Source organism: Chiloscyllium plagiosum, chromosome 12 (genome assembly GCF_004010195.1).
Source record: "Chiloscyllium plagiosum isolate BGI_BamShark_2017 chromosome 12, ASM401019v2, whole genome shotgun sequence".
NCBI lineage: Eukaryota > Metazoa > Chordata > Chondrichthyes > Orectolobiformes > Hemiscylliidae > Chiloscyllium > Chiloscyllium plagiosum.
The window spans coordinates 21,307,037-21,332,542 of record NC_057721.1 but is presented as its reverse complement, the minus strand read 5'-3'; the positions used below and the strand labels follow the sequence as shown (position 1 = coordinate 21,332,542).

The following is a 25,506-nucleotide window of genomic DNA, read 5'->3' as shown; positions in this document are numbered from 1 at the left end:
ACCTAAAAAAACTTTTACTATCCTCCTTTATATTATTGGCCAGTTTGTACGTCATTTTTTCCTTGCATTTTTCCTTCTTAGTAATCCTCTGTTGTTCTTTAAAAGCTTCCTAGTCCTCCATTTTCCCACTTACCTTTGTTATGTTATACTTTTTCTCTTTTAACTTTATATGTTTCTTAACTTCCCTCGTCAGCCACGGCTTCCCATGCCTCCTCCTAGGATCTTTCTTCCTTTTTGGAATGAACTGATCCTGCAACTTCTGCATTATACTCAGAAATATCTGTCATTGTTCCTCCACTGTCATCCCTACTAAGGTATTGCACCATTGAACTTTGGCCAGATCTTCCCTCATAGCTCCATAGTTCCCTTTATTCAACAGAAATATTGTCACTTCCGATTGTACCCTCTCCCCCTCAAATTGCAGATCGAAGCTTATTGTATTATGGTCACTACTTCCCAATGGCTCTTTCGCTTCGAGGTCCCTGACCAATTCTGGTTCATTGCACACGATGGAGAGCTTATGTTCGAAAAATCGACTCCTCTGCTCCTTGGATGCTGCCTGACTGGCTCTGCTTTTCCAGCACCACACTTTTTGACACTGATCTCCAGCATCTGCAGTCCTCACTTTCTCCTAGTTGATTATATCCTTACTGTGAAGCCTCTTCCAAGGATGCCCACCTTGATGAAGCTCTTCTCTTCCCTCTACAAGGATCTCAGTGAATCTCTCTCTTACTGCATGCCCAGGTCATCTCCTCTACTTTGAAGCTCCTGAAGCAGATCCCCTACTACAGCCACTTCTCCTTCCTTGACACCTGCCCATGCAACCGATTGATCCCGCATGGACTCCAGACTACATTCAGACCATCACAATTTGGACCTGACCAGAACAACCACTACCTACAGCAAATACAAAGCCTCCAGAAACAGTTATTTCTGAATCCTCCGCTCCACAATTGCAGCCATGTGCTGCCACCTACTCTCCCTGCAGTCCGCCCTGCCCCAGCTCAGGGCCACACTTCCCCAGACCTGCAAAGGACCACATTCCTGAAGAAAAGCTGATGCTCGAAACATTGATTTTCCTGCTCCTCGGATGCTGCCTGATTGACTGTGCTTTTCCAGCATCACACTTGTTGACTCTGATCTCCAGCATCTGCAGTCCTCACTTTCTCCTGGGGAGACATATATTGTGAGGAGGGTACAAGGAGGTTTCAGGAGGACTTGGACATACCAAGTGAATGTGTTCGAACATGGCAAATGGAATATTATAGAGTTAAGTCTGAGGTTATTTAGTTTGGTGTGAAAAGCAGAAATGTTGATTATATCTCAAATGGTGAGAGGTTCGAAAGTGCTGGTGACCAAAGGATCTGAGGCATCTTGTCCATGAATTGCTAAAAGCCGTCATGCAGGTGCATCAAACAATTAAGCAAGCTAGGTGCTAGCTTTCGTTTTAAGGGGATTAGACTACAGAAGTACAGATATATTGCTACAGTTTATAAAGCCTTAGTCAGACCTTATCAAGAGTATTGTGTTCAATTTTAGTCTCCTTTTCTAAGAAAGGATATACTTGCTTTAGAGTTAGTTTAATGGAATTTCACCAGATTGAGCCAAGGGGTGCCGGGATTTCTTTTGAGGAGAGAATGAGGACACTAGGTCTGTATTCTCTAGAGCATCAAAAAATGATAAATGGCCTTTTTGAAACTTAAATGATAGGGTGACTATAGGCAATATATACCCCTGGCTGGTGACTTTAGAACCAGGGGGCATAAGCACAGGATAAGGAGCAGGCATTTTAAGACTTCAGTGAAGAGAAATTTCTTCACTCAGAGTCATGAATCGTTGAAATTCTTTGTCCCATACGGCTGTGGAAGAACAATCTTTGGACTCAAGACAGAAATTGACACGTTTCTCAAGACCATTAACATTGAGATGTCAAAATAGTTTGGGAAACTAGCATTGAGGAGGTGATTAGCCATGATCTAGAATATGGGGCAGGCTTATTTAGCTGAAGGACCTACTCCTGTTCCATTGATTCTATGTAGCATGGTAGTAGTGGCATTTTAAGTGCAACAGACTGAGGACAGACCTGGCTACCCAAAGCTGAGCATCATGAGATGCCAAGATGGATGGGCCTTGTATTGAAGGAAGGATGTGGAGGGGTAGGAAGGTGGTATACAAAAGTAATCCTGGGGATGAAGGGCTTGTCATATGAGGAGCGGTCAAAAACTGTCTGTATTTGATGGAGTTTGGAAGGATGAGGGGGATCTAATTGAAACTTAGAGAATACAGAGATGTCTGGGTAGACTAGATGTGAGGAAGATGTTTCCAGCAACAGGAGAGACTAGGACCCGAGGGAACAGAAAGAACGGCCCTTTAGAACTGAAATGAAGCTGAATTTCTTCAATCAGAAGGTGGCATCTGTGGAACACATTGACCCAGAAGGCTGTGGAGTTCACGTCATTGAACCTCTTAAAGACGTAAAAAGATGGGTTCTTGGTTGGTAATGCCATAAAGGGTTGCAGGGAGGAGCCAGGAGAATAGGTCTTCTCAACAACAGGTTTGAGAAGTATATCAGCCATGATCAAATAGCAGAGCAGGTTTGAAGGGCCAAATGGCCTAATTCTACTTTTATATCTTATGGCCTTGTGGTCCATAATTTTGCCTCTGATACCATTGCACCCAATGTGGTCTCCTCTACATTGGGAAGACAGGACACCTTCTTGTGGATTGTTTCAGAGAATATCTCTGGGACACCCGCGTCCACGAATCCCACCGCCCTGTGGCTGAACACTTCAATTCTCCCTCCCAGTACGTCAAGGACTTGCAGGTCCTGGGCCACCTCCACCGCCAAACCATTCCCACCGGATGCCTGGAGGAAGAATACCTCATATTCTGCCTTGGGATCTTGCAACCACACAGAATAAATGTGGATTTCAACTTTCTAATTTCCCCCCCTCCCACATTATCTCAGTCCCAAGCCTCCAACTCGGCACTGCCCTCCTGACCTGTCTAGAACTTCCCCCTCTGACCTATCACCACTTCCCTCACCTTTAATTAACCTGTCACTTCCTCAGCTACCTTCCCACACCGCCCCCCCCCCCCCCCCCCCCCCCCCCCACCCCCCCCCCCCCCCCCCCCAACCCTATCCTCCTCCCATTTATCTCTCAGCTCCAAGCCCGCAAGCCTCATTCCTGATGAAGGGCTTATGCCCGAAACGTCAATTCTCCTGCTCCTTGGATGCTTCTTGACCTACTGTGATTTCCCAGCAACACACACTCCACCCCTACCTCTGAATCAAAACAGAATGTGTAATGCTCAGAGCAGCAGTGAGTAAATCTTAAAATGTCAAGCTAATGTAGAGTTTTTAATTCTATATTAAACCCAGGGTAAGAACATTCTTTTTGAATAATAACTGTGTTGGAAAGAAGGGCTAATTTAGAATGAAAATAAGGCTTATGGAACATGAAAGATTGATGCTTGATGCTTCACCGGTCATGACATGGCACCATACACATGTTCTCTGCATGTTGGTTTGTCCATTCTGTGCATCCCAGGATGTCTGATATTTTGTCTGTTTGCTTCTTTGAACCTGACCCCTTGGTCGTAATATCTTTCAAAATCTTAATTTTAATGAACCAAACTTTTAAGTTACATGTAAATATCTTCGCAGCTGGAAGACTTAACCTCTAGTACATCCTTTTTCAATCCACAATATTGCAATTTATAATTTCCAGTGCACCTGAATTTCTTAAGCTCTAACTTCACAGTCGTCTGCTGCAATTAGAGGGCATAAGTTTAAGATGAGGGGGTAAAGACTTTAAAGGGAACCTAAGGGGCAACTTCACACAGAGAGTGGTGCATCTATGGAATGAACTGCCAGAGGAAGTGGTTGAGGCTGGTACAATTACAACATTTAATAGGCTTCTGGATGGGTTTATGAATGGGAACGATTTTGAGGGATATGGGTCAAATGCCGGCAAATGAGACTAGTTTAATTTAGGATATCTGGTTTGCATGGATGCGCTGGACAAACGGTCTGTTTCCATGTTGTACTTCTCTGTGATTCTGTGTTCCCTCTGTCTTGCTGTCCCTCTGTCTCGCTGCCCCTCTGTCTCACTGTCACTAACTTTGGATCCATTTTGAGACAGGATTTTCAAGATCGTGATCTGTAATACTGGGTTCTTAGAGCACACTGTCAGCTTCTGACAAATATCCAGTGCCTGGCAATGTCTTATTAAAATATGAACTTTATTTCAAGTTCCCTACTCCAGGCAAGCAGTATTCCAGCAATTTCTCTGCTCCTAACCCTCCAGACAAATGCCCCACCAGAAAGGGTCCTTCATAAATGCTAACCTTGGTAAGTGCAAAGACCTCAGTAACGCATCCGTATTTCATGACCTTTATCCAGGTAGCTGCATAACATTTAGTCCAAGTGTGCGGTCCTATTTCAACTAAACTAACAACTTCTAATCCAGTTTTTGTAACTCTCTACCAAAAGAAAGAGCGCTTTGAGCTTCCCACAAAAAAATGTAATCTCTATTTGTATCTCTTAGTAGAGTTCCTTCGTACATTCTACACCTCAGACCATTGTTCTATCCACTCAACCTTTTCAATCTTGTCTTCCTTTCTAACAGTTAAAATATAACTTGTATGATTTTTCCACCTTGGCCTTCAGACTACCTTCCAGACCAATCAGCATTGCAGCTTTAGCTTCTGTTTACTGGTAACTTAGATTCTTCGGAACCCAAAAGTACAGATGTGTCCTTGTTATGCCCATTTACGCCACATATTCTCTATCATTATATTTGGTACTTAAAGGATTCCAAATCCACAACTTTCTTATCAATATATTTAAAAATCATGGATCAATCCAGTAGTACATATAATTAAGATTTGTCATCACTAAGCATATGCACAATGCAGTTTCATCATTTAGACCTCATTGCTTACACAGATATGGAAAAAGTGAGGACTGCAAATGCTGCAGATCAGAATCAAAATGCTTCTGGAAAAGCACAGCAGGTCAATCAGCATCCGAGGAGCAGGAGTCGATGTTTCTGATGAAAGGCTTATGCTCAACTCTCCTGTTCCTTCGATGCTGTCTGACCTGCTGTGCTTTTCCAGCACCACACTTTTTGATTCAGTTGCATGGGTATGCCAATAGATGATGCATAACACTATTGAAGGTTATACTGCATTGCTATCTGCATGTTGAATATCAAACCAACATCCCCATAACCAAATGATTGGCACAAAATCTTGTATCCAAAGTAGCAATAGACATATAGTCAATGGATAAGCAAGAGTAATAGACTCAATTAGCATATACAATGTGGCGTAGATTAGAACAAGTATATTTGCAAGCACCTTCATCCAAACCTCAAGCTATACTTTGAAGTTTCTTCTTTTGAACCCTTTATCACAGATGCTAAAGTTGTTTCATCCGAGTGGTATGAAATAACAGCCGAGTGCCCCGTATACACAGGAACCTATAAACTGTCATCTGGCAGTGTCTGTTAGGTAGTTTATCAACTTCAGAAATAGAAAATACCCAGGTATGCCTTTATCTTCCATTTTGTTACACAAACCAAGGGATCAAAGTTAAAAATACGTGTATGAAGAGAACCAGATTACTTTTGGACAGAAACAGGCTTGACCTCCTTTTACGTCTGTAATGATCAATAGTTGTTGCAGGATTCTCTTCAGTTAGAGAGAGACAAAATTCTAATTAGAGGCCAATATGTATATATAAAAATAAACCTAAACTGCTGCAGGGCAGTTAAACACTCATTGATCCTTAAAGTGAACTAAAAGCAGAAATGCAAGCCTAACAGCCTTTGAAAATTTACGTTGCCATGGAGGATGACTGGAAATGTAAGTTGTGAGAAAGATACAAAGCCTCTTCATAATGAGGGGTTTCCCAATTATGATGATGATGAGGGATTTCTTTATTAGTGAAGTCATCAGTGTTTGATATTGTCTGCTCTACAGAGCAGTGTCTGAAGGCTTTGATTATATTCAAAACTGAGTTAGACAGATTTTCACAATGAAGTTGAGCATTATGGAGTGACAAGAATAAAAGTTGAGTTAGGGTCAGATTGACTACGTCTTATTGGCTGGTGAAAAAACTCCAGGAGCCAAGTAGCCTCGTCCTGCTCCTATTCTTTATGTACTTTCTCGGTGGCCTTATTCTCAGGATTGAAGCTAAATTAGTTTTGTATAATTTACTAATTTGCTCCACCAGCTTTTTATTGAGTGATATATAATTTCCACATGTAGCCTGTCCTGGTTGGCTTTCTCAACTGTTCTAGCATTTCAAGATGATAAATATTACATGTGCCGAGAAATCTCATTGGTTGTCTACCCATAATGTTTATGAAAGAGAAGCTGCTCCAGTCCAAGTGGGATTAAGTTGTAAATACAGCAAATTGGGATGATGAGCTGTAGTATTCTTTTTGATATCAATGTGGAAGAATTTGATCGTGCTGTCAGCTTTGATGGTTCAAATACAAATTTAGATATGCCAGGTCACTTTTTTCTGAAGTTGTGCCTTGGACATGAGATAATGGAACAGAAAGATTCCTTAAACAGTTTATGTTTTAAGGATTTTATTGATTTTGCAATCCATCATCTCACAAGTGGTAGCGTCTCCCTTTTGGCAACGCATTACAGTTCGACTTTGAAATCCTTTCTGTATACTTAACACATTAAAAAGAAAATTACTATTATTATTGGAGTATTTCAACCATTAGTTCATTCTGCTTTAAGTGAACAGGAAGAATTAATGTTAGCACAACGAAGGTCCTTTACAACCTCTTAATCTAAAAAATTACAGGTACTTGAAATATTCACCCTTACTGTTTTCCAGCAACAGAAACTAAAATATCAACTAATTATCATGTAACTAAACATTTTAGATCATTGTGATGTTACCTTGAAAACTTTCTGGAATAGCCCAGCTGTTTCAATATCTCATTCTAAGTGCTGACAGCAAGTTGAGGACAGAACAATCAATTTTTCAGGCTATAAGAAAATAGTTTTCCCTAAGATCTGGAAAAACTGAAGTTTTCATTTTTTCTCACATATTGAGCACAAGGAACAGTCATCATCAATGAAACATTTAGAGTTAAATTAATGTTTTTTTAAAAAAATGTTTGTATATGTGTTTATTTTGTGTACATGAGATTCGCACCAAAGTAGAGCACATTTTTACACCTGGATGGTTAATCTCCAGTGGTATCATTCATGGATAATCAGATTGCAAGCTAATTTTTAAAGCACAGAGAGTTTATGGGTTACTGCGGATTATATCTGCCATAAATGCTGTTGGATGCAAATCTGATCAGATCAAGGGGATTGGTTGGAGAGACAGATAGAAGCGATGAGGAATTTGCGACAGCAACAGTATGTGATGGATGGCAGTTATAGGAAGGGGGGAAAGTCTCTGATACAGTCACATAGATGGGTTAACTCCATGAAGGGTATGAGAGGTAAGCAGCTTGTGCAGGAGTCTTTTGTGGATATACCCATTTCAAACAGGTATGCTGTTTTGGAAAATGTAGGGGGTGATGGATTCTCAGAGGGACGTAGCACGAACAGCCAAGTTTCTGGTATTGAGACTGGCTCTAATGCAATCAGGGGTACGTCGGCTTCCAAGAGATCTGTTGTGTTAGGGGATTCTGTAGTCAGAGGTATAGACAGACGTTTCTGTGACCAGCAGAAAAAAAGCAGAATGGTGTGTTGTTTCCTGGTGCCAGGATCAAGGATGTCTCCGAGAGGGTGCAGAATGTTCTCACGGGAGAGGGGCCAGCAGGAGGTCATTGTCCACATTGGAACCAATGACATTGGAAGGGAAAAGGTTGAGACTCTGAAGGGAGAGGACAGAGAGTTAGACAGACATTTAAAAAAGAGGTCCTCAAGGGTAGTAATATCTGGATTACTCCCAGTGCTACGAGTTAGTGAGGGCAAGAATAGGAGGAGAGAGCAGATGAATGCATGGCTGAGGAGCTGGTGTATGGGAGAAGGATTCACATTTTTGGATCATTGGAATCTCTTTTGGGGTAGAAGTGACCTGTGCAAGAAGGATGGATTGCACCTAAATTGGAGGGGGACTAATATACTGGCAGGGAAATTTGCTAGAACTGCTTGGGAGGATTTAAACTAGTAAGGTGGGGGGTGGGACCTAGGGAGATAGTGAGGAAAGAGATCGATCTGAGACGGGTACAGCTGATAACGGAAATGAGTCAAACAGGCAGGGACAAGGTAGGCCTAATAAATTAAACTGCATTTATTTCAATGCAAGGGGCCTAACAGGGCATGGTTAGGAACATGGAACTGGGATATCATAGCGATTACGGAAACATGGCTCAGGGATGGGCAGGACTGGCAGCTTAATGTTCCAGGATACAAATGCTACAGGAAGGATAGAAAGGGAGGCAAGAGAGGAGGGGGAGTGGCATTTTTGATAAGTGATAGCATTACAGCTGTGCTGAGGGAAGATATTCCCGGAAATACATCCAGGGAAGTTATTTGGGTGGAACTGAGAAATAAGAAAGGGATGATCACCATATTGGGATTGTATTATAGACCCCCCAATAGTCAAAGGGAAATTGAGAGACAAACTTGTAAGGAGATCTCAGCTATCTGTAAGAATAATAGGGTATTTATGGGTAGGGGATTTTAACTTTCCGAACCTCGACTGGGACTACCATAGTGTTAAGGGTTTAGATGGAGAGGAATTTCTTAAGTGTGTACAAGACAATTTTCTGATTCAGTATGTGGATGTACCTACCAGAGAAGGTGCAAAGGTTGACCTACTCTTGGGAATAAGGCAAGGAAGGTGACTGAGGTGTCAGTGGGGGAGCACTTTGGGGCCAGTGACCATAATTCTATTCGTTTTAAAATAGTGATGGAAAAGGATAGACCAGATCTAAAAGTTGAAGTTCTAAATTGGAGAAAGGCCAATTTTGACAGTATTAGGCAAGAACTTTCGAAAGCTGATTGGAGGCAGATTTTTGCAGGTAAAGGGACGGCTGGAAAATGGGAAGCCTTCAGAAATGAGATAACAAGAATCCGGAGAAAGTATATTCCTCTCAGGGAAGGCTGATAGGTATAGGGAATAGAACATAGAACATAGAAAAATACAGTGCAGTACAGGCCCTTTGGCCCTCGATGTTGCGCTGATCCAAGCCCACCTAACCTACACTGGCCCACTATCCTCCATATGCCTATCTAATGCCCGTTTAAATTCCCATAAAGAGGGAGAGTCTACCACTGCTACTGGCAGGGCATTCCATGAACTCACGACCCACTGAGTAAAGAATCTACCCCTAACATCTGTCCTATACCTACCACCCCTTAATTTAAAGCTATGCCCCCTCGTAATAGTTGACTCCATACATGGAAAAAGGTTCTCATGGTCATGGTTCTCATTGGGTGATTAGGGATCAGGAATAAATACTGGCTTAGCTAACAAAACCCATAACTCATGAACAAAAAATAAAGAAAAATTAATAAATCTTTCAAATGCAACACTAAACCAAGGCCCCTATCTGACCTTTTCAGATGATTGTAAAAGATCCACAGCTACTACTTCTAAGAAAAATATACAAGGTCACACCAGTATTCCTCAAGCCACAGCTAAAATCTGTGCTTTGTGAGGATGTCTGTGGGATAATGTGTGCGTGCTAGCTGAGGTGACATCAGACTTTCTTGTACTATTCTCTTCTCCTGCACCAGCATTCCCTCTGACTCAACCCTCCCCCCTCCCTCCCCAACCACTTGCGCCTTGTTTCTGTTATCAGCACTTAGTATTGAAGCAAACTTTTATCCCACAAGTTAAGCAAAATGTTGAAGATCTCCAGATTTGTTTGTGGAGGAAATGACTTTTTAAGGTTGTAATAACTCGATTTGTTTTGTGATCAGAATCACACATCTCCATCTGATGTGGTCCAGTGGTCAAATCATCGGGTGATGGAATGGCTGAGGTCAGTGGATCTCGCAGAATATGCACCAAACCTTCGAGGGAGTGGTGTACACGGAGGTCTTCTGGTTAGTGTATTAGTTCAAACATCTCTTGAGCAGCTTCCCTCATTGTCAGTGGTGATTAATGTAAACCATTGATATTAAGCAGACACTACTTTAGAACAGTATCTCAAGTAGCCCTTTCAAAATAGTTAAAAACAACCTGAAGTGCATCATGGGAGCATTATCAGACAAAGTTTTATACAAAGTCATGTCAGGTGATATTATCAAACTTGGTCAAAGAGTTAGATTTTAAGGGGCATATTAAATGAAACGAGAGGAAGAAATTCAGAGGTTTAGAACATAGAACATTACAGTAGGCAGGGACTCCTGAAACTTAGGTCCCAGAAAATCAAGTATGTGCAAAAGACTAGAATTGCAGATATCTGAGGATTGTAGGGCTGGAGGTCATTACAGTGATAAGGTGGTGATAAGCCATACAGGGATTGGAAATTAAGTGTTGGAATTTTAAAACCAAGACTTTGGATAGTGAAGTAGAGTGTGTGGTGCTGGAAAGTACAGCAGGAGGAGCAGGAGAATTGAAGTTTCAGGCATAAGCTCTTCATCACGAAATGGAGACCTGATGTCTGCAATCCTCACTTTCTCCCTTTTGGATAGTGAAGTGGCGTGGATGATACGATAGGCAGTCAGTATGTTACCAATTTGTGCTTTCAATTTGGTAACCTCTCATCCACTGATATGAAAAGGCAGGATGAAATGCGTACCTGTTAACTCAATCCTTATGTTTTTATGTGTAGATATTAGAGCCACGCTTTAACTCTGAAACAATGGCATTGCTCCTCAATATCCCACCTCAAAAGACATTGCTTCGGAGGCACCTGACCACACACTTCAACCTGTTGATTGGTCCAGAAGCTCAACATGAGAAGAGAGAGTTAATTGAATCAAGTAGTTACACGCCCCTGAACACTACAGCAAAAGTGAGGGTAGGTACACAATCCTGATCTGTTGCAGATTGCATCTCACTGGGCAAAAGGATCACCTCACTGTACAAGACAAGTATTGTAATCAAATCACTCTCAAAGTAACGATGGCTCAACATGTCAAGTTGCTAAGTTTCTTTGGTTTGTTGCTGAGTAAATCAAATTTACTGTTGTTGACTGACTAACATTTGAACATGCAAGCTCTACCATCCAGAAGGATAACGGCACTGAATACAATTTGTCCTGCAAGTCCCAATCCATCCTGACTTGGAATTAATCATTATTCCTTCACCATTACCCAATCAAAATTCTAGAAATCCCCCTCTTGCAGCACTTTGGAAGCAGGTACCCCTTGAGGACTGCAGCAGTTTGGTACAGTGTCTCACCACTCCCTTGAAAACAACTAGGATGAACTATAAATGCTGACCATGTCAACAATACCCAAGCATCACGGTTTGCATTTAGGAAAACAAACTGACCCCTGTAAGTTGAAACACTTGGGTTGACAGTTTAGTTTAGCTATTCTGGCTTCAGTTGGACCTTTTAAACAATTTGGTATGCTAAATGACAGCTCCCTATGGGAATGGGGGCTGAAAATTGATGCATGGTGGGCATTTCTTTTGGAGATAAAACAAATGTGAAGTGTAGCAATGTAGAAGCATCAAGTCTGTAATGGCGTTGGATGAGCTGCTAAATTCATTGTGATCCGTACTCAGCCGTCACTGCAGCTGCTTCATGCAGGCTTTCAACTTCTGCAGTATGTAAATTATGGGCTAATAGTTACTGAAGAACATTTTTTTAAATAATTGAGCAGAGCAGGTGTCAGGCCTGTCTTACCCAGGATTCTTTGATAGCAGTTACACAGGTGGAGTGGTGGTGTTCCCATGGAGCTGGGAATAGTGGGATTGGTACCCCCAAATTGTCTAGGACTCCACCTCCACAAACTTGAACTACCACACTCTTTCAAAGCCCACGACATCATCTTACCGTCCATCACCTGATGGAAGCCTCATCCACGTTGCCTGCAAACTTGTCTATTCTACTGCTCGCCTTTCCAGCCTTTCATCTTGCACCTTCCATAATCTTGAATTCATCCAAAACTCTGCTGCTCCCTATTTTAAAACATAACCAAGTTCCAGTTCATCTCTCACTTCAGTGCTTTGTGTTTGGCTGCTGAACCAATAATTAGGAGAAAGTGAGGACTGCTGATGCTGGAGAGTCAGAGTCCAGTGTGGCGCTGGAAAAGCACAGCAAGTCAGGCAGCATCCAAGGAGCTGGAGAGTCTGTTTCAGGTGTAAGCCCTTCATCAGGAATGTGATTTTCCAGCGCCATCTTTTTCGGCTCCTGAATCAATCATGCCTCAAGATTATTATTTTTGTTTCCCTCGTTTTCAAATCCTCCCATTGCTTCATCCTATCTTTCTAACCTCCAGATTTCTACAACTTTTGGACATATTGGCACTTCTCCAATTCTGTCCTCATACTTGCCTTGATCTTCACCGTTGCGGCCATGTTTCGGGTGTCTTGAACTTTAGCTTGCAACGTCCCCGTGAAATTTTCTGCTGCTTTACCTCTTTCTCCATATTCAAGATGCTTTTGGTAAACTATCCTACCAGTCTTCCTAACTTCTCTATCACTCAGTTTGTTTGATAAAGCATTTCAGGGCGTGTTATTGTCTGAAGGCAGGATATGAATATATTGTTCGAAGATACCTGTGCGTTACAACTGATGAAGTGTGTCATCTCAATAAGTGGTCAATGGAGATGCGGTTTGATGTAGGCGGCTGAACCTTGACAGTGTAAATGCAATCTTTTTGCCTATTCCCAGTCACCTTTAGACCTCTTGCTTCTGGCCAAGGCAGTTGTATAGCCTCTATACCACAGAAACCGACCATTTTAGTCCAATTAGTAGCCACGGTCCAAGCAGGCCCTGTCTCATATCATCAATAAGGAGAGATAAATGGGAGGTGGATGGAGTTGGGGATGAAGGTGATAGGTCAGAGAGAAGGGTGGAGTGGATAGGTGAGAAGAAATATTGGCAGATAGGACAGGTCATGAGGATGGTGCTGAGCTGGAAGGTTGGAACTGTGGTAAGGTGGGGGAAGGGACACCCACGCCAATCAATCCCACTGCCCCATGGTCCAATATTTCAACTTCCCCCTCCCACTCTGCCGAGGACTTGCAAATCCTGGGCCGCCTCCACCGCCGCTCCCTCACCACTAGGGACAGGATGTACATGTGTTTGGAAAGGCAAGGACTGATTAGGGATAGTCAACATGGCTTTGTGCGTGGGAAATCATGTTTCACAAACTTGATTGAGTTTTTTGAAGAAGTAACAAAGAGGATTGAGGAGGGCAGAGCAGTAGATGTGATCTATATGGACTTCAGTAAGGCGTTCGACAAGGTTCCCCATGGGAGACTGATTAGCAAGGTTAGATTTCATGGAATACAGGGAGAACTAGCCATTTGGATACAGAACTGGCTCAAAGGTAGAAGACAGAGGGTGGTGGTGGAGGGTTGTTTTTCAGACTGGAGGCCTGTGACCAATGGAGTGCCACAAGGATCGATGCTGGGCCCTCTACTTTTTGTCATTTACATAAATAATTTGGGTGCGAGCATAAGAGGTCTGGTTAGTAAGTTTGCAGATGACCCCAAAATTGGAGGTGTGTATACAGTGCCTGTGACCAATGGAGTGCCACAAGGATCGATGCTGGGCCCTCTACTTTTTGTCATTTACATAAATAATTTGGGTGCGAGCATAAGAGGTCTGGTTAGTAAGTTTGCAGATGACCCCAAAATTGGAGGTGTAGTATACAGTGAAGAGGGTTACCTCAGATTACAACAGGATCTGGACCAGATGGGCCAATGGGCTGAGAAGTGGCAGATGGAGTTTAATTCAGATAAATGCGAGGTGCTGCATTTTGGGAAAGCAAATCTTAGCAGGACTTATACACTTAATGGTGAAGTTCTAGGGAGTGCTGCTGAACAAAGAGACCTTGGAGTGCAGTTCATAGCTGCTTGAGGGTGGAGTCGCAGGTAGATAGGATAGTGAAGAAGGCGTTTGGTATGCTTTCCTTTATTGGTCAGAGTATTGAGTACAGGAGTTGGGAGGTCATGTTGCAGCTGTACAGAACATTGGTTAGGCCACTGTTGGAATATTGCATGCAATTCTGGTCTCCTTCCTATTGGAAGGATGTTGTGAAACTTGAAAGGGTTTAGAAAAGATTTACAAGGATGTTGCTATGGTTAGAGGATTTGAGCTATAGGGAGAGGCTGAACAGGCTGGGGCTGTTTTCCCTGGAGCATCGGAGGCTGAGGTTTATAGAGGTTTACAAAATCATGAGGGGCATGGATAGGATCAATAGACTAAATCTTTTCCTTGGGGTCGGGGAGTCCAGAACTAGAGGGCATAGGTTTAGGGTGAGAGGGGAAAGATATAAAAGAGACTTATGGGGCAACTTTGTCATGCAGAGGGTGGTACGAGTATGGAATGAGCTGCCAGAGGATGTGGTGGAGGCTGTTACAATTGCAACATTTAAGAGGCATTTGGATGGGTATATGAATAGAAAGGGTTTGGAGGGATATGGGCCGGGTGCTGGCAGGTGGGACAAGGTTGGGTTGGGACATCTGGTCGGCATGGATAGGTTGGACCGAAGGGTCTGTTTCCATGCTGTACATCTCTATGACTCTATAACTGGCAATCGATGTGTTGAGCATCATCTCCCATTCTTATGAGGGTGCCTGTCAGCCTTTTATTGACTTCCTTTCTCTCCCTGTCTTATTTTTCTCCACATCATATACGTGGACATCCTCTCCCTTTCCACAGAGTGTTGAAGAATCCACAAATCCATCATTCTATCATTCTGTAATCTAGTTTTTGGGTTTTTGCACATGTCTCTCAGAGATATTTGAAAACAATTAATGTGTAACAAATTACTTGGCATAAAGTGAATAGTATTGTATGGCAAATGTTTAGTGCATAACAAGATTCCACAAACAACAATGAGATGAATGAACAGCCAATTTTATTTTCTTTGATGGTATTAATTGAAGGAAGAATGTGGGCATGGACACTAAGGAATGCCATGTTTTGTTTAAAGTAGTGGCAACAGATCTTGAATGTTTTTCTGGAGTACTGGAATAGGAAGAAGAAATCTAAGTTTAATGTCTTTACTCATGTGGAATGAGACCACCTGTAGTTCTGCATTCTCTCAGCAATGGACTGAATTATCAGTCGAAAATATGTGCTCAAGATTGGGATTTGCCTCTAATTTATATTCAGCTGATGAAATCAAATGAAGTTAGCATGAGACGCATGCGAGCTTGAAGAGTTGATATTTTATATGTAGATTTCTTGATGCTAATATTACAGTACTCGAGCTGGTTCTAACATCTGAAATAGACTGTGGTCTACTATTTGCATCAGGGTTATTGAGTTGAAAACTTCAGAAAAATGCTGGATCATTTGAAAAGTTTGGAATTCTTAGGATCTGTAGATACTGTAACTTAAAGAAATATATCTTGGGTATGTTTTATGATAGAGCAAATTTAAATATTGATTAATATAAATTATATACAAATTTGCACCCCAGTAGTGCCTCCAAACACCCTTGACATTTTTATCCATTTATACTTTAATGTGCTGAAATAAGGATGTAAGGACATAATTGACCAGAGAATAAGCTACTGTACATGAGTCTCCTTTGTCTTTTAGAAGCAATATTATTTTGACCAATTGAATCATGATTTAGAATTTGGGGTATTGAAATTGTTTGAACTGCAATAGAATTAAGATGTTGGATGAACGTTAATTTATTAAACAGAACTGAGTTAAGCTATCTAATTTGGAGCTTCATGGGAGCAAAGTTTATTTCAATTTTTGATGTTTTAATTAGTTATCCTTCAAGAATATTCAAGTATTTTTTTTTAAAAGAAGCTCTCCATTTGAACAGGATGTAGAAAAGGATGAAAGAAGGCTTTTGAACCAGTGATTTATCTCAGCTGGAGTAGTTGTCATTATAATTTGATAATATGATTACTGGAATTATTTCCTTTGCGTCCACCCTTTTAATGAGATACCAGTAATTTTCCCGTTGTTTTTCCAAGTTGATAAGATGTAAGTTTACGCTTTCCATTGGCAAATCTTATTTCCTTGCCACTTTTAATGCCACAGTGTATTTTCTATGCTACTGATCTAAAATATGACGTTTTCTTTATGAAACCTTGAATTTTGCTTTGATAATATTTTCCATGTAATATTGTCGATTAATTAATTAATACTTATGAAAAGGAGCGTAGGGGTTTGGGCAGCTCTGTCTTGTCGGCACATTCAGCTGGAAACATGCAAGTTTAGATTTTACATTTGGATTGTTTTCCAGCATTTTTCTCTCGCACTGATAAGCTGCTCTCTTGCCCTCACCTTCATGTGCTGCTGGCCCCTATATGCTCCTTCCACCCACCAATCCTCCACCACTAGCATTCCACTCCTGAAATTAGGTCAGAAGTATCTGATATTGCTTTTTCATTCCATATCCCACATATTAGAAGTAGGTTGCGGATATAAATAAAAGCAACATGCAAGCAATTTTCATCGTTATTTAATGTTGAATTTTCTGTTATGAGGCAAGCAGTTCAATTATATTTGCTAATGTCACAAAATCAATCTAATAAACTTCTTTCCCAGAGTTCACAACCTCCTGAAAGGAAACACAAAATGAAAAGTAGCTGACACAATACTAATTACTATTGCACTTCAAGACCCCTCAAAAGGGCTCAGTGCTCTTTGGCAGGTCAATGCTATCTTAAGCCGAGCTTTGTTTCTGAAAATCTTCTTTTGCTGAATTTCACATTTTAACTGTAACACAGTCAAAGAAAGGATGTAAAATGGATGAAAGATTTACTGTTTCCAAGGTTACACTAACCCATTTTAAAAAGGGATAGTTTCTTCAGTAAAATTGTGCTAGAGAAATTATGAGAAATATTTATCATTTTATTCCATAATCTAATTTCAAGGTCCATGTCTTACTAAGATCAATTATATTTTGTTTTATTCAGTGCTGGTTATTGTATTACAGAAAAGTAGGTTAACCTTTCAGTAATGGACCTATGGCAAGTTCAAATGCGCAAATAAAACATTCTTATAATTGGCCAAGGACAAGTGCTCCGAATGAATGTTCAAGAACATTATCACAGAAAGTATACAAAAAGTGTTTGAATTTGATAAATGTTTGATAAAAGAATGACAACATGGCCTGGAATCTCTTGAACGTAAATTGTTTCCTCTTCCTCCTCCAAGGAACGCCTTTTTAAGAAAATCCTTTTTACTGCAACAATGCAGGAAGTGTTTCTTTTAGAATTCACAGCGTCAAGTGAAAACTAGGCACTTTCAATTTTAAATTCCCTGAAGACCTTGTATTTAGCTTAATTGATTGAGTTCCTGTGGAGTGCAACTGTAGCACAGATCTTTAGAGCAACTTTCAAGCACAAAACACGACTTAACAAAGTGGGTAAGTTCAAAGTGGTGGGGGGAATGCAGAAAACAGCAGTCACTGATCTTCTTTTGATGCTATGAATTATATTTCAGAAATTACTGTGAAAGTGCTCTCCTTTACAATGTTCTTGTTTTAAATACTTGTGTTGCAATTCTTGAAAAGGAGCGGAGAGATTAACTTGCAACCATGTCTTCCAAAAATGTTGTTGCCAGATAGTTCATAAGATTGCAGTGTGAATCCATCTCCAATTATGTTTTTGAGCAGTTGGTTCCCTGCCTCAGCAAGGGATCCAGAATCACGAGAGTTGATCTCTGGTTAAAGTGAACCTGCATTACTTAAAATTATCCTGGACCTCTTAAGGTGGAGTTGCATTGCAGTTGGACCAAGTGGTTCATATCATTTTACAACTGACTCTAATCTACCAAAGAGGGAAGAATAGTGTTACACAGGGGCAGAGTTCAGGATTTTCAGATGGAGAAGAGGCTCTGGTCTGTCTCTTCTTTCCTCATCATAGAGTCATAGAGCTGGACGGCATGGAAACAGACCTTTCAGTCCAACTTGTCCATGCTGACCAGCTATCCTAAATTAATCTAGTCCCATTTGCCAGCATTTGGTCCATATCCCTCTAAACTCTTCCTATTCATATTCCCATTCGGATGCCTTTTAAATGGTGTAATTGTACCAGCCTGCACCACATCCCCTTGCAGCTCATTCCATACAAGCACAACCCTCTGTGTGACAGTGTTGCCTCCTAATTTTGGATTCTTTTATCCTGGGAAAAAGATCTTGCCTATTCACTCTATCTACCCCTCATGGTTTTATAAACTTCTGTAAGGTCACCCCTCAGCCTCTGATACTCTAGGGAAAATAGCCCCAGCCTATTCAGCCTTACTGTATAGCTCAAACTCTCTAACCTTGGTAACATCCTTGTAAATCTTGTCTGAACCATTTCAAGTTTCACAACATCCTTCCTGTGGTAGGGAGACCAGCATTGCGTGGAGTACTCCAAAAGTGGCGTAACCACTGTCCTGTACAGGTTATGTCCACAACATAACCTCCCAACTCCAATACTCAACGTATTGACCATTAATGGCAAGCATACCAACCACTGCCTTCACTGTCCTGTCTACCTGTGACTCCACTTTCAAGGAACTATGATCCTGCATTCCAAGGCTTTTTTGTTCAGAAACACTGCCCGGACCTTACCATTAAGTGTTAAATTCCTGCCTTGATTTGCCTTTACAAAAAGCAGCACCACACGTTTATCTAAATTAAACTCCATCAGCTGTTAACCGAAAGGTTGGTGGTTCGGGCCCCACACCCAGGGACGGTTTATTTATTGCAACATTTAAGAGGCATTTGGATGGTTATATGAATAGGAAGGGTTTGGAGGGATATGGGCCGGGCGCTGGCAGGTGGGACCAGATTGGGTTGGGAGATCTGGTCGGCATGGACGGGTTGGACTGAAGGGTCTGTTTCCATGCTGTACATCTCTGACTGTATCTGCCATTCCTCAGCCCGTTGGCCCATGTGACCAAGATCTCATTATACTCTGAGATAACCTTCTTCACTGTCCACTACACCTCCAATTTTGGTGTCACCTGCAAACTTACTAATATAGCTCCTATGTTCACATTTAAAGCATTTATATAAATGACATAAAGCAGTGGAAACACTACCAATCCTTGTGGCACACCACTGGTCGCAGGCCTCCAATCTGAAAAGCAACCCTCCACCAACACCCTCTGTCTCCTGCCTATGAACCAGATCTGCATCCAAATGGCTAGTTTCCTCTGTGTCATGTGATCTAACCTTGCTAACCAGTCTACAATGCGGAAACTTGTTGAACTTACTAAAGTCCATATAGATCGTGTCCACCGCTCTGCCCTCATCAACCCTCTTCATTACTACTTCAACAAACTCAATTAAGTTGGTGAGACATGATTTTCTACCCACAAAGCCACGTAAAGTGTCCTTGTCTTTCCAAATACGTGTAAGTCCTGTCCCTCAGGATTCCCTCCAACAACTTGCCCACCACTAATGTCAGGCTCACGGTCTACAGTTCCCTGGCTTTTCTTTACTATCTTTCTTAAATAGTGGAATGTTTGGAAGTTTAAAATCCCCTACCATTACCATTGGAAGTCTATAGTACAATCTAAATTAGGTGATCATCCCTTTCTTATTTCTCAGTTCTACCCAAATAACTTCCCTAGACATATCTCCAGGATTGTCCTCCCTAAGTACAGCCATAATGTTATTCCTCATCAAAAACGCCACTCCCCATCCTGTTCTTGTCCTCCTTTCTATTCTTCCTATAGCATCTATACCCTGGAACATTAAGACCATAAGACCATAAAGCTGCCAGTCCTGTCTATCCCTGAGCCACGTCTCTGTAATTGCTGTGATATCCCAGTCCCATGTTCCCAAACATGCCCTGAATTCATATGCCTTACCTATGAGGCCTCTCGCATTTAAAATAAATGCAGTTTAATTTATCAGTCCTATCTCATTCCCTGCTTTGTTCCTGCCTGCCCTGAGTGTTTGACTCGCTCTTTTTCCTAACTGCACCAGTCTCAAACTGATCCATTTTCTCACTGTCTCCCTGCTGTCCACTCCAACTCCATCAACCCACCCCCAAACTGATTTAAATCTTCCCAGGCAGCTCGAGCAAATCTCTCCGCCAGTGTAATAGTCCCTTTCCAATTCAGGTGTAATCTGTCCTCCTGATATAGGTCACTTCTACCCCAAAAGAGATTCCACTCATCTTTTCTTCCTGCTGACAGTGTTGTGCTGTAATGAGCAGTCTGGAGGACTCTTGTGGTGCAGTGGTTGTGGCTCTACCTCTGAGCTTGGAGACCCAAGTTCATGTCTAACCTACTCCAGAGATGTGTAAATGTTCAACAGGTTAATTAGAAAATATCTGCAGTAGTCTGCCATGACTGTTGATATGCAAAGTGTTGCAGGGCTCATCCAAAGCAGTCCAGGAGGCATTGTTTTAGCATCCTAGTAACCACCTCTATTACATTTTATGCAGCAGCATGTATGCGTAAAATAGTCATTAGATAACTCATTGCCCAGTAGCCTAATGATACAAATGCAGATGGCACAGGAGATTGCCACAGAATGAAGACCTCCAAACTCCTCTTAAGATACCAGGTATTGACCTGCATGATTCGGCATTAATGGCTGCAGCTGAATGTTGAAGATGTTCACCTGGCTGAGATACATCCTTTCAGAATTTAAACATGATGCATACAGAGTGAAACGTGCTTGTCTGCTCTGGCAGCGGATTATGAAATGTGGTCTGCTCTGTCTGAACGCAGTGTGTCATTGAACCAAGCTTGCACAAGTTCCTACCACAGTCAATTTCACAGCTGCTGCCAATGCAGTCCTAACATGAATGTCTAACCCATTGTTCCTGGCTTCAGTTTACATCGGCGAATTGCTAGAAGAGATACTGCTTCTATTTGAGAACCTTACCACTCCACTTCCCCCTCCTCTGAGCGCCAAAATGCTGATATTGGCATCAAACAGGAAGGTCAGGCAGCAACCAAGGAACAGGAGAATCGACGTTTTGGGCATAAGCCCTTCTTCAGGAATGAGGAAAGTGTGTCCAGGTGAAACGTTCACCTCTGGGACACCCGGACCAACCAACCCAACCACCCCGTAGCCCAACACTTTAACTCCCCCTCCCACTCCACCAAGGACATGCAGGTCCTTGGACTCCTTCATCGCCAGACCATGGCAACACGACGGTTGGAGGAAGAGCGCCTCATCTTCTGCCTGGGAACCCTCCAACCACAAGGGATGAACTCAGATTTCTCCAGTTTCCTAATTTCCCCTCCCCCAACCTTGTCTCAGCCAAATCCCTCGAACTCAGCACTGCCTTCCTAACCTGCAATCTTCTTCCTGACCTCTCTGCCCCCACCCCACTCCGGCCTATCACCCTCACCTTGACCTCCCTCCACCTATCGCATTTCCAATGCCCCTGCCCCAAGTCCCTCCTCCCTACCTTTTATCTTAGCCTGCTGGACACACTTTCCTTATTCCTGAAGAAGGGCTTATGCCCAAAACGTCGATTCTCCTGTTCCTTGGATGCTGCCTGATCTGCTGCGCTTTTCCAGCAACACATTTTCAGCTCTGATCGCCAGCATCTGCAGTCCTCACTTTCTCATCAAACAGGAAGGACATATTAGTTGACGACATGATCATCTTACCCTTTCAAGGTTGCTCAAGGCACTCACTATTATGGCATTCTGTGCAACATTTACAAGAAGTCTACAACCATGCCATAAATCCCAATTTGGTCCTCTAATGCTGTTTATATCAAATTTTTATGGCTGAAGTTAACTAAAGGATTTAGACTGATTATATCCATAATGAGCATTCGATAACTGGGTAATCTTGGTTTAACAACTCAAATTTTGTTCTTTCCCTTACTTTGCAGATTTTCTAAAGACTTTTTGGAATAATCCAATATAATTTGAAACTTACATTATGCTGAGTTGTTAACATGCTGTTTCAGGCCAAAGAATGTAATGGAAGATATAGTCCCTGAGCATTGCTGAATTCTGGGAACGGTTTAAAATGGTATATGCAAATATAGTGCACTGTTTGTCATAATATCTGATTCACTGGAAGTTTAAACTTGCTTTTTTGAAACAAAACATATCTTAAAAGTAAACTTTCATTCCTTGTTTTCCTTAATAGAGCACAGAGCAAGTAACAGCATTTTGTCGTGGTCTGCATGAATTAAGTCCATCGAACATGTCATCACAGCCTTCAGATTCTTTACCCCACCAAGTGCCATCTCGGCAACTCACTGATGCTGATAAATTACGTAAGGTCATTTGTGAACTCGTGGAAACAGAACAGACATATGTGAAGGTAAAAATACTACCATATATAGTTGTGTATTGGTTGATCTCCTGTATAAGCCGATCCCTTATTTTTGGCCAAAAAATCTTGTATTTTCCACACATCTTGTGTATAAGCCGACTCTACTATATCACATTATAAACCTCTTGCAGAGGAAACTGCATGTTCCCATTAACTTATTTTGCTGAAATTTCATAGATTTTTCAGAAAATATCTGCTTAATGAAGAAAATAAGTCAATGTTCCCATTAACCCACTTAACCGAAATCGCATTCATTCATTCATTCATACCAGTAACTCTACTCATCGCTCTTTGTTTTCTACCAGTATATCGCATCTCCATTCATTCATAATTCTACTTATCACACTTCGGTTTACTTCAGCGCGTTTTGATTCATTCATTCATACCGGTACTAAGTCTATCGATACTTATTGCACTTTGTTCATTGTACTTCCAAAAGTTAATATCATTAAAATAATCATTTTAATTGTGCCATTATGTCTGAATAAAAGTGAGATATATTAACTACATACTGGTATATCTTTTACATTTCATTATACGGCTTTGTTCAGTTCCAAAACAATATGAGGAATAACATTAAATCCACTCATGTAGAAGATTTTGCGGGATAAATCGTTCCTTTTTTAAAATCCAATTTTGTATTAATCGGTGTTGGTGTAATTATTCTAAGTTAATTAACAATTAGTGCTGTCTTTGGAATAATAGTGTGGGTGTGCAGTTTAGGTTTCATTTCTTTAATTCGAGCAGTTTGTTGAGTCAGTTGCTGTGTAACGGGGCCTCCCCCTTCTCCCCCCCCACTCCCCCTGTGGCTAAGTTCCCGCCCTCTTCTTCTCCTCCCCCCAACTTAGCACAACATTACAAACCTCCAGTCCTTTCACCAGCACAGCTCCATACAGGTGCACAACAGGGAGGCAGTGCAATCACCCATCTCGAATGACATCACTGCCCACTAATCAGAGCAGCCACCTGCATGATGGGCAGGCCACTAGACAATCAGAGCTGCGGGCAAGAAACCTGCCCACCCGACCATCACAGAGAGATTGGAACTCCATGTACCATATCAGAGAATGTAGCAAATTGAGATTAGTTTGTGTTCCTGACTCAGACCTGGCAGGAAGGTGGACAGTAGAAGATTAGGATTCAGTAACTATTTAGGATTCTTCAGGTGGGATTAGTTGTGTAATCAAATCGGCTTCTAATAATAATAATATGGTATTTCGAACTAGAGCAAGCATTTCAGCCTCTCAAAAACAATACCTCGAGTATAAGTCAACCCCCTAATTTCAGCCTTCGAAACTTGACCTATACATGAGTATTTGTGGTAGATACAGGAGTGACAGGAATCTATTTATTTTTAAAAAAATGTCATTTCATGACACTTGGTTTATTGTACTGCTTTGAATTATTGTATTTACATGAACGTTAGGCTTATGTTTCAATCAATTGTCTATCTTATTCTGTGTCCCCATACAGAATGTTGACCTTTAGACTCTAAATGTATGAAATGACCGATGTTAAGTAGCAGAAAGACTCCCTCATTAGCCTTACTATCTGTGGATTGGGAGAGCACCAGTACTGAGGGGTCCTGTTCCCGAATGTTATCCAGTGATCACAGCATGCTGTGTGGGTCGATATGTGATAATATATGAACAAACTATTCATCTGAAGACTTCCATGGTGGGTTAGACTGTTCATAACAACTGGGTTGACACATGAAGAATAATCATTTGGAAACCCAGTTATTTCTTGAACCATGTCCTCATCTGTGTCACCCTCTCCAAGAGAGGAGGATTGAGTGTGGGAGATTAGCTTGAATATTTTTGCAACTGCTGTACTTAAAATCAGCTAAATTGACTTTTTATTTAGTCAAGAGAGATTGAACCTAGCTACTGGTTTCAGGATGAAGCATCTCTTTTTCAATCATAAGCCATTTTACAGTAACTTAATATTGATTGTGTCTATATATGATGCTCATATAATATTATAAGAATAATGAGAGCATGTCAGTGTTTTACAAGTTAATTTCTTGGAAGTAAAATGGTTCTGTGTTGCAGCATTGCCATTGTAATATTTCAGGTATTTGTGATGCAAGTATGTTAATGAAACCAATGTAACATATTTATTAGTCATATTTTTTTTAAGGTTCCAATAAAAGGTACAGATGGGAATCTGTCTTTTTTCTTCACAGACATATACTGGAAATATATAACCAGGCTATTTTACTTTTAGAGAACACTGAAAAATATTTTTAAGAAGATCAGTTTGAAATAATGCAGAAACTCTCATTGTGAAAATTGTTGTGAATTCCCTTCAAATATTGCTTTGATCTGTTAATTGCTGAATTTACAACCTTGAAAAATGAAGTGCAGTAGTTCTGGCTTAGCTTTGTTGGAACCTGGGTATGGATTTATGAAGAGGTTAAATGTAGTGCAGCAATGTGTAAAATTGGGCTTACTTTTAAATATGAGAATTTTTACTGAAATATTTTTTGTAAATCTGCTAAAGTTTAATGTTTGGTTCACAGGATCTGAATTATCTCTTGGAGAAATATTTGAAACCTCTGCAGAAAGAAGTCTTTCTTACTCAAGATGAGGTAAGGAAATATATTTTCAAACAGGAATGGTTAAAAAAACAATCATTATTATTTTGTGAATCAATCTTTTGGTTTGCTGTTTATTTTTCAGCTTGATGTGCTTTTCGGAAACTTGAGAGAAATGGTTCAGTTCCAAGTGGAATTCTTGAAAACACTAGAAGATGGTGTAAGATTGGTATCTGACCTTGAAAAGCTTGAAACAGTCAATCAGTTCAAGGTAAAATTGTTTCAAAGTTCACAGATTATGATCAGTTTCCCCTGCACAGTATGCAATTTTCTCTTGTGTTTTTCTTTATTATATCGCCTTGCAGTTTTTTGTTCAGTAAGTAAAATCCTATGAGAGAAAGAAGAGAAATAATTATATCATTGTGGATTTTTTTCCATGTATTTTTCACCAAGGCAAGGTAATATGAAATACTGATAGCACAAGCAATGAGACAAAATCCAGTATGTAATGAAATCCAGTATGTATGTCAGAAATTCAGCAGCTCTGACAGCAACTGTGGAGAGAGAAACCAAGATATGAGCCAAATCCCATAATTCTTCAAAAGATCTCTTGTC

At 41.1% G+C, this 25,506-nt stretch overlaps 2 protein-coding genes across 8 annotated transcripts in view; both read left to right on the top strand.

Moving 5' to 3' along the window:
- The window catches only part of tiam1a (TIAM Rac1 associated GEF 1a), a 327,029-nt gene that overhangs the window by 263,639 nt on the left and 37,884 nt on the right, over window positions 1-25,506 (top strand). For 5 of the 7 annotated variants that reach the window (XM_043700705.1, XM_043700702.1, XM_043700703.1 and 2 more), the window contains 3 exons: window positions 22,164-22,340; window positions 24,877-24,945; window positions 25,037-25,162. In XM_043700705.1, the coding sequence (XP_043556640.1) occupies window positions 22,164-22,340; window positions 24,877-24,945; window positions 25,037-25,162 (372 nt within the window). Of the gene's footprint in view, window positions 1-17,351; window positions 17,469-21,970; window positions 22,044-22,163; window positions 22,341-24,876; window positions 24,946-25,036; window positions 25,163-25,506 lie in introns of those variants that run through there. The other 2 variants (XM_043700709.1, XM_043700708.1) reach the window with 2 other exon arrangements.
- On the top strand, window positions 9,890-11,000 carry LOC122555058 (liprin-beta-2-like). Its single transcript, XM_043700710.1, has 2 exons — window positions 9,890-10,047; window positions 10,779-11,000. The coding sequence occupies exons 1-2, from the start codon at window positions 9,970-9,972 to the stop codon at window positions 10,983-10,985; spliced, it is 285 nt and encodes a 94-aa protein (XP_043556645.1). The 5' UTR covers window positions 9,890-9,969; the 3' UTR covers window positions 10,986-11,000.